This window comes from Pristiophorus japonicus, chromosome 14 (genome assembly GCF_044704955.1).
Source record: "Pristiophorus japonicus isolate sPriJap1 chromosome 14, sPriJap1.hap1, whole genome shotgun sequence".
NCBI lineage: Eukaryota > Metazoa > Chordata > Chondrichthyes > Pristiophoridae > Pristiophorus > Pristiophorus japonicus.
Genome location: NC_091990.1, coordinates 6,488,719 through 6,502,005, shown reverse-complemented (window position 1 = coordinate 6,502,005; position 13,287 = coordinate 6,488,719). Strand labels below are relative to the sequence as shown.

The window sequence follows — 13,287 nt, the reverse complement described above, 5'->3', positions numbered from 1 at the left end:
AAATGAAAATAACTAGAACTTCCATTGGATCAAAAAGTCATATTGGAGGACTGAATTTGTTCATTGCCACTTTAAATATGATCTTCGATATAAGCTCTCTTTCACTCTGGTTCATGCCACTCAATGGCCCCAAGTTTCCACATGCGGCAAAACAGGCTCCTCTCATTCTTCTGAACTCCAGTGAATACAAGCCCAGTTGATCCAGTCTTTCTTGATAGGTCAGTCCCGCCATCCTGGGAATCAGTCTGGTGAACCTTCGCTGCACTCCCTCAATAGCAAGGGCAGGGAGGTGTTGCTACAATTGTACAGGGCCTTGGTGAGGCCACACCTGGAGTATTGTGTACAGTTTTGGTCTCCTAACCTGAGGAAGGACATTCTTGCTATTGAGGGAGTGCAGCGAAGGTTCACCAGACTGATTCCCGGGATGGCGGGACTGACCTATCAAGAAAGACTGGATCAACTGGGCTTGTATTCACTGGAGTTCAGAAGAATGAGAGGGGACCTCATAGAAACGTTTAAAATTCTGACGGGGTTAGATGCAGGAAGAATGTTCCCAATGTTGGGGAAGTCCAGAACCAGGGGACACAGTCTAAGGATAAGGGGGAAGCCATTTAGGACCGAGATGAGGAGGAATTTCTTCACCCAGAGAGTGGTGAACCTGTGGAATTCTCTACCACAGAAAGTTGTTGAGGCCAATTCACTAAATATATTCAAAAAGGAGTTAGATGAAGTCCTTACTACTAGGGGAATCAAGGGGTATGGTGAGAAAGCAGGAATGGGGTACTGAAGTTGCATGTTCAGCCATGAACTCATTGAATGGCGGTGCAGGCTAGAAGGGCCGAATGGCCTACTCCTGCACCTATTTTCTATGTTTCTCCGAGCTGGGTGCCTGTTTTTCGCGCCGAAAACGGCGCCTGAAAAAAAAGCGCTATTCTCGAGCGCTTGGCGTGGCGCCCAGGGGGCGGAGCCTACCACTCGCGCCGATTTTGTAAGTAGGAGGGGGCGGGAACTATTTAAATGAGTTTTTTTTCGTGCCGGCAACCCTGCGCGTGCGCGTTGGAGTGTTCGTGCTCGTGCAGTGTGAAGGAAACATTGCCCATTTTTGTAGTTCTTTGCAGCTGTTCATTTTTTTTAATCATTTTTTAATAAAAGCACATTGCCCTTCCATGATCAGCACTGAGGCTTCTTGCAGCAGTGAGAAGGCTGCAGGAAGCCTCAGAAGTTGAGGCAGCCGTTTCCCGACGGGCTCGACCGACGGCAGGGGGGGCCTCCTCCCCCCCCCCCCCCCGCCTTCGGGAATGGCTGTCTCAACTTCTGAGGCTTCCTGCCGCCTCCCCACCCCCGCGGGAACGGCTGCTGCCGTCGGTCAGTCGGGCCCTCACTGCGTTTCTCTCCCCCCCCCCCCCGCGGGAACGGCTGCTGCCGTCGGTCGGTTGGGCTCTCACTGCCTCCCCCCCCCCCCCCCGCGGGAACGGCTGCCTCAACTTGTGAAGCTTCCTGCAGCATTCTCCCTGCCTGAAGCACTTTCACACAGGTAGGAACATGGTTTATTTAATCTTTTCTTTGCTTATAAATTTTTATTCAGGTTGGAATTATTTGTATAATATTTGTATAAGTATAACTAAGGATTTATAGAATTTAATGACCCCCCCCCCCCCCCCCCCTCGTTCCAGACGCCTAATTTGTAACCTGCGCCTGATTTTTTTAATGTGTAGACAAGGTTTTTTTCAGGCCTACAAAAATCTTCACTTGCTCCATTCTAAGTTAGTTTGGAGTACGTTTTCACTGGAAACTTTCAAATCAGGTGTCAGTGGCCGGACACGCCCCCTTTTGGAAAAAACAAATTCTGTTCAAAAGTGAAACTGTTCTAAATGACCAGAACTGCAGAAAACTTAAATGTGGAGAATTGCGATTTCTAAGATACTCCGTTCTCCACCAGTTGCTCCTAAAAAATCAGGAGCAAATCATGTGGAAACTTGGGCCCAATATAACTGCTATTCTCACGGGCGTATTGTTTTACTTGTCAGTTATAATGAGCCGACTTCTGTAATTGGTTATTTATCCATCACTTACAACTCGACTAAATATATTCAATGCCGAGTGAAACAGATGACTTAAAACCAAATTATGAATGGAAATTAGTAGTGTAAATTTTAAACCAACATCTATTGGGGAGAACTTCCTAACAACTGCCAGGCAGTGTTGTGGAGGCATGGAATTATTCAACATTGTGGTTGGATGCTGCAATGGGAAAGGAAGCTAACTAGAACACTATTGTAGCACAAATGAGTTCATTTCTACAAGGCAAATATATATATATAATTATATAAAATATATATTTGCCTTGTAGAAATGAGCCCATTTGTGCTACAATAGTGACTGGAATTTTTTTTAAAGGATATGCTTTTAGTGGTTTTGATGCTGTGGAAATGGCCAAGTCCAAATCTTGACTGACATTGGGAAATGATTGCGTGCTATAGACCTCCCAATATAGAAATTTACAGCGCAGAAGGAGGCCATTTCGGCCCATTGTATCCGCACCGGCCGACAAAGAGCCACACGGCCCTCAGTCAGCAGCCCTGAAGGTTAAACATAAACCAATGAATAATGGTGGACAGGTAAATAGCATCTGGCCCAACCAGTCCACCCCACACACCAACTGTGATGCCCCATGTATCGCAACATTTTACACTCCACCCTACCTGGAACCATGTGATCTCCTGGGAGAGGCAAAAAATAGATTAAAAACCCAGGCCAATTAGGGGGGGGGGAAATCTGGGAAAATTCCTCTCCGACCCATCCAGGCAATCAAAACTAGTCCAGGAGATCACTCTGGCCGTATTAGATTTCCTGAAGTACTTGCCATCGTATCTGCGCCAGAGGTTATCCAGTCTAATCCCACTTACCAGCTCTAGGTCCGTAACCCTGCAGGTTATAGCACTTCAAGTGCCCATCCAAGCACCTTTTTTTAAAATGTGATGGTTCCTGCCTCTACCACCTTTCCAGGCAGTGAGTTACAGACCCCCACAACCCTCTGCATGAAGAAACTGCCCTTCAAATCCTCCCTCAACCTTCTACCAACCACCTTAAACCTGCGCCCCCTCATAATTGACCCCTCCACCAAGGGAATATAGAGAAAAAAATTGAAGGAGCAAAGAGGAGAAATATGCTCATCGAGTCATAGAATGGTTACAGCACGGAAGAAGGCTATTTGACCCATCGAGCCCGTGCGGCAATGCGATATGCCAACTCATTATTGAATGTAACATTTAGTTTGCTCAGAGTTCAGTAAATTTGGATATTTGAAAACCGTAGGGTGATGAAGTATATGGTTGCTATTATAACTATTGCTATTAAAGCCATTCTAATCTTGCAAATGTTCTAGCTGGTCATTGATTAAAATGGGAATGTATTCCAGTAAAGTTGGAACACAACATAAAAATTCTGATCGACCATACAAATTGGATAACACTGACTAAAAGTCAAAGTAATTGCAAACTATGTTAAATCATTACAGTACGGTGGTTATTCACTCCCATCTCACTTCTTAGGAACAGGAGTAGACCATTCAGTGCCTCAAGCCTGTTCTGTTTTGTTTGATCAGATTCCAGATTACCCAGCACTCTTAGTTGAGCAAGACAGCAAGAGTATAGAAGGTAGTGTTTGGGGCTGGACAATGGGCTTTGCAAGGGGTAAAAAGCTTAATCACAATGGAAGGTTAATAAATGTCCCTTGTGTAATCTCTGGGATAAACCAATGGATGTGTTGTGCAATGTCAGTTATTTTTAGATTCTGTCCAAATGAAAATGGTTAACTGTCTTACCTTGCTGATTGTTTATTCTTAGGTATGGCTTTTCCAACAAAAGGCTAAGAATGCATGGGACATGTGTCTGAATCCTCAGGAAAAATAACTTCAGAAGAAGTGAAGAGTCTGACCAAGCACATTGAAACACGAGCAGTATAGCCATGCTTATTTTGGGTACAGGGTGTTCAGTATTTGGCAGGCTTTACCACATCATACAATATATCCTAAGACTTAAGGACACGGTCAGTGGTTTAAAGTACCTAAGCACTTTTTTTGAGACAAGTGTTCCCTTGTAGCGATGTTGAAAAATGGATACACTGAAGACCTGATTGGATGAATGCCATATTACATACCCTATCAAACCACTACTTGGAGCAGCAAGGCGATGATGTGTCCGTTGATAAAACCAAAAAAGTACCAGAATTAAAGGGGTTTGTTATCAGCTTTCCCACAAAGGATGTTAAATTTCAGAAAAGATATAAATAATTTAGAATCTTTTGGGTTTTTCTTAAATATAGATGCTGAGACTACCTTGGTAGAGAATATACTGGTTCAGATGTAATTCTCAGAAGGCAGCTCTAATTCAGCATTTTGTTTACTTGGGGCTGTATTAAAATTTCTACATCAGAATGGAAAATTGCAAGAAAAATGTCTGGGACTGGGTGATGCAATGGATTGTTCTTTGTGGGTTTAAACCCAACCCAAATTGAAATAACAAAAGTCTTGATTTGTTTATATATCAATGTTTGTGCACAATTTCTGTCTAATTTTCCAGTGGATACAGCCCCACAATGTAAAACTGCTGATAATTCAGGAATAAATGGTTAATCTTGCTTGAGGCTTTTACGTTTATGGTTAAGGCACAATGCCAAGGCAGTTTAGAGGGAGTTCTGAACTGCATCTAGATTTTTTTTGCTTGACCTATCCTGTGAATAAGGCATTACCTTTTGAGAAGGTGCAGCTGCAGTGATGTGAAGGTCAGATGAAGACTAATACTGGAATCCTAGATAGTCCAAAATTCTTTGATCTACCAAACCTTGATTTTTGCTTTTTTTCTGAAATGGTGGCTTAGTGCTTTGGGTCTCAGTAAAAGCATTAATCTATAAGCATTGGTAAATTAGATTAACCCATAACCTGCTAACTGAAGAGAAATGATCATTCACAAACAAATGCTGTGGCTAGGGCTTTAAGGGTTAATCATTACAATGGAGCTTCTTGTCTTTGCCTGCGAATTGGATCAAGATTAGATGGAAGCTTAAATTGCTATAATTATAGTCATGATTAAAGCAAAATCTGGAAATGCTGATTGTGACCCCCTTTCCTGTTGGTACCATAAAGCAGCAAATGCTGTTCGAGTTAGCTGAGTATGTGTCTCTCTATTATCTGGGTTAGAGCAAGAGGTATTGGAATCTGATCTTTGTATTACACATGCACACTAACCATTGATCAACCCTCGTAACACACTGACACTTGCCAAACTGGCACTCATGATCCAAGTCTGCAGTGTTTCAATCTCTGCTTGGTGCAAGGCTCATTTTATTTTTGTACTCTTTATTTTTTACTAACTGCTTATCAATGGATGCTGATGGGTATTACTGTGGCTCCAGATCTCTCTTCTGCACTAAATTACATGTGTAAACTGCCCACAGTTTTCCTTCTTGAACATTTACTGGTGCTAACTTAATTAACAACGTAGCACAAAGAATATAATTAAGTAGATAACCTATCTGTGTGGTGCTGTTCACCTAACATCACAACTTATAACAAGGCCCACAGTAATCTGCAGGTTTCACAAAGGACCCAGCACCCAATTTATGTTGTTGAAGTCAGTAATAGACCTATCTTTAGAAGCATTATGCTTTTGAGTTATGCAGAATCTTTCCTTGTTAAATGCAGTCTATATTTATCTGTTACATGTAGATCATTCATACCAGAATAACCGGTGTTGCAGTGAGCTTATATATAACACTGCTGTCATGGAGCAAACCAATTTTCTGAATATAACTTTATTTTTCTTCCTTTGCCCTCTGGGGATTGGTAAGGACTTTCCTTGATGCTATTGAAACAAATCCTGTAATTATTTCATTTGACTATAAGGTGCATTTTTAATCACGGTTTACAATAATCCTATCAACTGGTGTCCTGTTTTAGGATTTTGAATTTAAAAAATATGAATTACATTGAAGGAGAGGAGAAGCTTAGAGCTTAAGTGCCGATTGTTGGGAAATTACTGTTAGTTCTAGAAATGGGTGGCATTATTAAACCGTCCATAGATAATTGCAACTGAAAGTGGATAAAAATGCACACTTGCTGATTTTTTTTTTCAATCAGTCAGCTTTTACATACTGGAATATTCCAAACAGCTAATACTGAAATGGCTGCATTTGAGCAATTTAATTGGATACAAAGGTGATGCAACAAATACCCAGGTCATCTATTGGGGAGTTTGACAGCAAGAGTCTTATATTTTTAGAAGCTTAATTAGTTATATTGATTGATCAAATGTACACATAAGGCGGTAAACACATACCTGATGTGTAACTATTTGCAGTATCCATTGAAATGAGACCCATTTAAAAGCCCCAGCGCACAGTACTGAGAGATAAGCAGTTAGTAAAGCAATGTTGTCTGGCAAGACTACCTAAATTTACTTTTGCGTACCTTTTCAAGTCATTGTGCTGTTATACTGTTGAATTATGTACTACTTCACCAATTTTGAGTTCCTTTTTTTAAAAAAAAAAAAAATAATTCTAACTCTCTTTTGGACTTGTTGCAATTTAACTAGGTGCGATGGCAACTAAAGTTCGGAGGCATGATTCGCGTGTCCATCCTTACCAAAGGATTGTGACCGCAGACAGAGGTTAGTTTAGTTTTGTAGCCAAAATGGCATTTACTTTGATCAATATTCAAACCGTGGCTTTCCAAGAGCAGGAAGTACTTGGTTTAATGGACTGAAGGGAATGAGATGACCCAACTGTAACGCAAACTGATTTATGCCATGTAAGCGATAAACAACACTGCAAATTTAAAAACAAAATACTTCACATTCCTGAATATGATAGCAATACAGGCAGTAAATATAAGCCAGGAAAATGAATCGGTTTTGTTTGCATTTATTATAATTAGCCGTTTTTGTACATAAATCCACCATCAGTTTAATCTTCCATCTGGGACTTTGCGAAATGTTAACCATATAAAAAATATACATCGGATTAGTCGCTGATATTTTGGGTTTTAACCAGGGGAGCTCAAAGTTATGAAGCTACTAAAATGTCCACATTTCCTTTATTAATCTTTTGTCTAATAAATCTTGCTTGAACGAACTAGATAATTTTTTTCCCTGCAAATCTTAACATTTACATGGCAATATAAACCTGATGATCAGGCGTATTTTATAATGGCTGGTTCCAATTTGGTTAGTTGTAGTTAAGTCTTAAGGCTGAAGTGAGGGCTTGTAAACAATAATTTAACATGCGTTATATTTTAGAGAACCTTTTTTGGCTGTAATTACTGCTTTAGCCTAGCAGTTTATAGGTTAGAGAGAAGGATGGTAGCTTTTGGGGCTGGAAACGTTCCTTGTAAATAATTGCCTGAATAGCATTTTAATCCTCGATTACACGGTTTGGAGATATGTTTCTAAAGTTAACCTTGGTATCCAAGGGTTTTCTGCAGGCATGCTGATTCAAGGGTTATGCCTATTCTGGTAAAACAGTTCAAACTTGCACTGAGTTTAGATTTGACTTTTGTACTCTGCAAATGTTGTTTCGCTCCTGATTTAGTGCTAATAAAATAATGGTTGTCTAGCTTTCCAGCATTGGAATTTTTGCCCTAGGTAACTGTACTAACTTTTTTTTTTGTCAAGTGAGATTTTCCTTTCCTGTGGAGTTTGTTCATATTTAAAATAATGCTTTTAATGTTTCACGAAAAGGAAATGGCAACCTTGTACAAGCAGCACTAGCTAGAATACTTTAAACTTTGTGAGAGGGGAGTTATTTAAACTATTGTGTATATTTTGGTGCCAAATATGTAAATTCCACCTTTTGCAAAGATATGAAATGTGTGTGTGTATAATGTATAACTGTACCTGCAGAAGTGTAGTCTCTTCTCTACCTCTCCACTCGGGTTACAAAATATGGCTTCTTTCTAGGATTAATTTAATCTCATGCTATAAATGTTATCTGATTTAATTGTACAAGGGACTCCATATTAGTTTTAAGGTCAATGCCATTTATAAGTTTGAGCACTTTTGTAACAAAATATAATTGCAAGCATTTATTTGGAATGGATATAGCAATTTCTGTATAGATTTTTTTTTTCTGCAAGTTTCAGACTTGAAATGCCTGTTGATAGTTGCCTCCTGCCAATAATCTGGAGTAGCTGGTAACAGTAGAATTGTATTTTTACATTAAATGTGGCAACAATGCTTTTTAATGCTGTATAATTTGAAATGAATCTTTGAGGGGCAAAATAGTTTCTACTATATTAAATGTAAACTTTCACCTCTGGCAAAAGTAACTTTTGCCGTTGCATTTTGCTGTAGTTAAATACCAATGTTTAATTGCAGTCAACTCAGCCATCTTTAGAAAAGCATTTAGAATTTTTTTGCTGTCTCTCTTCCCACAATTTTTTTTTTTTATAGACCTTCAGGGCTGGATGAATCCAATGATTCTGGGTCCTGGACCCTACAAAAATCTGGCAGGACCACAATTCAAATTGTACGAGACCAAAGGATCACCATCTCAACAGTACCCAGTATGTAAAGTTACAGGCTTCTAGTTATTAACCAAACATGAACTCGTGCAACCATTACAATTTTGATCTTAAATACTGTTTTCCGACACACGGATGTGCCAACAGCTGTCACATGCTTGTGAGGTGGACTAAAGTTTAACCGGATTCCATTGCCTGTGGAATCAGTTCAAAAACTGAAGCACGGTTGTTGGATATTTTGAATCCTCAGCTTGTGTCGCCAAGAAGAGGCAGTAGTTTTTGGGACTCTGTGCTCCACGCAGGACTTTACTAGCTGTTTGTGACACGGGAGGGGGGTTGGGGAAAGGAGGTGGTGCCCGGGGCAAGGATGTGGCAACAGTCCCTTGGATGGGGTTAGGAGCAATGATGCAAGGACAGGAGTAAATGTAGCATGATGTGTCTAAAAACACTGGCTGAATTAAATGTGTATTGTCAAATTTGTCTCCATTTGCGTATTTAAGTATTTGCTCCTGTGTATTTCTTAAGAGGACTAAAACTGTAATTAATGGACCATTGCTCCAAATATGTTTTGGTTTTGGGCAAGTGTAATTAATGGACCACTGCTCCAAATATGTTTGGTTTTGGGCAAGTGTATTTTGTGCAAAATTTCTTCCAGCCTTGAACTTTATATTGTGACTGCGACTAACCATTAATTAGTCTCGTGTATTTCTGTTCATTTTGTTGGAAGTTCGACCGTTTTCATGCTCAAATCATGATACTTTGCTCATGATTGACTACATGTTTCAGATCTTTGTCAATAAAAATAGTTTTTATTAGTTATATGGTTAGTGTTCATGTCATCAGTCTTCACTAGCTGACACTAATATCTTTTTTTTCTATCTTTTTGTTTTCCTATGTTCCTAACTTCCCAGCTGCCACAGGCAACTAACCCATGACCTTTGACCTCTGAACTCTTCACCCAATGATGACCTGACCATGCCTGCCTGCTGATCAGTTAACTGGTTATCGCCTATGCTTGCCTGTCTTCAATGCAGCGAGCTGAGGCACTGTCTGTTCGTCTCGTTACCTAACAACGTTTAAAGTTCCAGCCACAGCTTTTCTGGTTGGGTGAATGTGTGGTACCAGAGCCTGCACTGAATAAATACTAAAGCAATAAGTCCAGTTCATCCCTCACCACTGTTTCTCAGTGATCATCTCTTAAAAGATTCTCCCTAAAGAATGGTAAGAAAGGTCTCTAACAGCACTGGCAGGGGATTAAGCGCTGTACAGGCAGCTGCCATGGACAAATGTGATGGAGATCTGATGTAATTTATGTTGTAGTTACAAAGTCTTTGAACGCATTTGTGATGATGCATTATGGATGGACCTTGGGTCAGGTATATTGGGGAAGAGTTCAACAGTGACAAAACAAAGTAATATTGACCTCTACAATTAAGAACAAAGATTTAAAATAGCTCATGTACAGTACCGTAGATTTTTGCCAAACACTTAAGGCCATTTCTGGCAGTTTTTTTTGAGCCACCAGAATAAAGATGCCATTTAGTATTGCAAGCCACTAAACAAAGTTTCTACGTTATTAAAGTTGTTGAGAAAAGCCAAGTAAAAATGAGATAAATGATCAAAGTTACTAATCAGTCAACACAATTTGTGTGTTTTTTTTAAGGATAGTTTCTCCTGTTTTAGATTTATTTTTTAGCTTTATAGCCTCCATCTTATGCCAGGTTGGTGAGATAATCTGGGCCAGCCCCCTCGCCACAGCCGTCATTGAATGGCTACCTGCCAACTGACAGTGCCCTTCTGATAGAACAGACCTTCCTTTCTGCCATGGGAAATTCTCCACTTGTCCTGTTTCATGACCAGCAAAGCTTCTGTTAAACCTTTCCCTGTCTCCCAAGAGTGCTGATGTTCAAATCAGTTGTAGATTTGAATTTGGCTCTCCATCTGAGACCGGAGATCTACTGCCAGTGTGACCAGTCAACCCATGGTGTCAAATCTTCCAAATGTAGCTGCTGGGGTCAGATTACCTTTTCCGTTGTTAAAGCATCTAGCGCCTCCAATTACTGTTGTGCACAGTAGCTGAACGCTGCCTGGCAAAGTTTTCCCCAAGTTAGTTGCTGTTTTTATTGGTTTGTTACTCATGTGCTAGTTTGTATGTGAGCTCAGCTTGATTAAGTACAACCGGTGACATTCTTACTGTTCACGTATACCTTGACGCTGAGGTGCATTCATAATGCGTCTCGTTTCTGGATGCAAAAAACTGTTTCTAATTCTCTCTTCGTAAATAGACACTTCTTTCAGAAGGATGTGAAAGCCATGCTTGCCTATTCTATTTGCTATATACATGTTATAAAAGTGTAGATAAGTACAGTGCATTTAAACCACAGAGGAAAACTAGATACTTTTACAGGGTGCTGGTGAAGAAATATATATTTTTGACAATTTAGCTTTTTATACTTACTTGCAGTAACAAAATACAAAAAAAAAATTACAAAAAAAATGTAATGGAAGTGATACTGGATGGTTGTGGTAAAAAAAAAACTGAAGACCAAAACAGTGTATCTAGGGTTTTGCAGGGTTGTGGGTGAGAAAAGAGAAGAGCATAAAGAAAGCAAAATAGTGCCTTATATATGCCTGGTCATTTTGTAAGTGTCTAACATATATTGTTTGACTTCAGTCTGATGCATGCCAGTCCATCATTAGAGAGGAGGGAAGCAGTCCTTATTGGCAAAAAAAAAAGTATTCAAAGAGACGATAGAATAGTATGAGGACAGTGGTGTGAAGCTACTCAGTCACATGAGATTAGGCCTGTCTGAAGAATTCAGTTCATTGATTCTATGCAACAAGTGTGAAATAGTTTCTCAACTAGCTTGTACTTTGTGCCACCATTTGTGTCTTCCTAAGTTGTTTGATACCATCAATTTTTCTCATTGTGCCATTTCTTCCACAAAGTTAAAGCCTTTTTTGAGTAATTGGTCTAAAAGAATGTTTTCTAATGGTCACTTACGAAATGAAGGCCTTCTTGGCTTAGTTTTGCCTAATTATTTAATTAAAAAGGCAAGAAACCAGCTATTGTCACTAAACTACAATGCTGCAGTGTTTGACTTTAAAGCAAAGCGCATAAGAACAAGTTTGAAATGACCTGTGTGTTTATTACTTGCTGCCCTTCAATGTTTGAATTACTTTTGTCAACTCTCATTGAGATTTTACGACTAATGTAAACTCAGTATTTTGTCAGTGTTATTTTTTTGTAACCGAAATATAGAAAGTTTTCTTGACAGTATTATGTATTCCCTCAGTTACTTTAAGGAGTATAGCTCGAAGACACTGCTGTTACGTGATGGTCGGTTGAATGCAAAGCAATTACATATGCTGTGTACAATATTCAACATATTGCCTACACACATGTATAGTATTGTAATTACCACCATTGTTACAAGTTTATAATGTATTTTTCTATCTTCATTTTGTATGTATATTATATACCCTTTTTTTTGTTTCCGATTTGAGGCCCCTGTGGTTTTGATAGCCAGAAACCATTGCAGATTCATCGTAATCATAATCTATCATTGGGAGTGTTGCCTTTTTCTGACTTGTTAACTCATTATCCATTTAATAATTTTCTTGTTAAAAATGTTTTTACATGCTTGCGTTTTATTTCATGGTGTTTGCTGTTTCTATTAACCCTGGCATTTATTTTAATAAACGTTACAGTACAAATCTACTAACTGCTGAATAGTTTGTTTTAACACTTGATGAACAGTCTGGTTCACTGGACTAACCTATTTGAAGAGTATGAATTACTCTCCAGTACACACATACACGCACACAAAATAACACTTGCTGAAAATTGCTCCAAGTTATGTGCTACATCGTCTTGTTGACTGACTTGCACTGCACAATAAAACCAGCAACGGCATTCGGTATGGATGTAGAGCCTGCAGGGTGATGTGTACATCATCCCTTCAGGGTCGGGAACAAAGTAACATTTCTTTTGAGATACCTGTCCAGTCTTGTCTATTGCCTACCAGCTAAAGCACCTTCTCTGTGTACTAATGTTGGACCTGGCCTCCGTGCTTTCTTTCTTCTTTTTAACTAATGCAGAAGGTATTTGTTAGAGGCACACAAGCAATGATTGGTGGGGCGGGGGGAGAAATAAGGATTCAATAACCTTTATGCTGTTTTTTTGGGGGGGTGGGTGGGGTGTGGGGGCGCAGAAGAGAAGAGTTGGAGACAGTCAGGTATTAAACCAGTCCTTGGACTACTGTTTGTGAAGTATAATATGCTGTAAAATGGCCTGCTACCCAGTGTTTTTTATATTATGTAAATTGGGAGGGAAAGGATAAACACTGAAGAGCTAATACAGTACATTAACATTTTGGGAATCACAATGCAGTCAGTACATGCCTGCAAATTCACTTTGATAAAGTATGCATAAATGATATTGTTTGAAACTGTATATATTAAGTAGTATTTATAGTTAAATTTGAAATTCATTTGTATGTAACTTCTACCAAAAGGCGCTCTCTTGTATGCGTGCAATAAAATGACTTAAAACTGGAATGTCTGCCTACATCAGTATCAAGCTTAATGTATTTTTTCTAAATGCAAATGAGTTTCTTGATCATTATCTGCAGTATAATTACATTCAATCATATTGATGCCTTTACTGTCCTACATTCCTGGACAAGATGGCTAGCTACTCAAAGATGTTTTACAACCCAGCTGTGTTTTTAATGGTATTAATGGAATAAATGATGTTTAAAACAGCAGAA

At 39.3% G+C, this 13,287-nt stretch overlaps 1 protein-coding gene across 7 annotated transcripts in view; it reads left to right on the top strand.

Moving 5' to 3' along the window:
• Positions 1-13,075, top strand: part of qkia (QKI, KH domain containing, RNA binding a) — a 102,494-nt gene extending 89,419 nt beyond the window's left edge. For 4 of the 7 annotated variants that reach the window (XM_070898807.1, XM_070898805.1, XM_070898808.1 and 1 more), the window contains exons 7-9: positions 6,591-6,665; positions 8,445-8,557; positions 9,427-13,075. In XM_070898807.1, coding sequence (XP_070754908.1) covers positions 6,591-6,665; positions 8,445-8,557; positions 9,427-9,450 — 212 coding nt within the window. In that variant the 3' untranslated portion in view covers positions 9,451-13,075. The other 3 variants (XM_070898810.1, XM_070898811.1, XM_070898809.1) reach the window with 2 other exon arrangements.
• Positions 13,076-13,287: the final 212 nt, after the last annotated feature.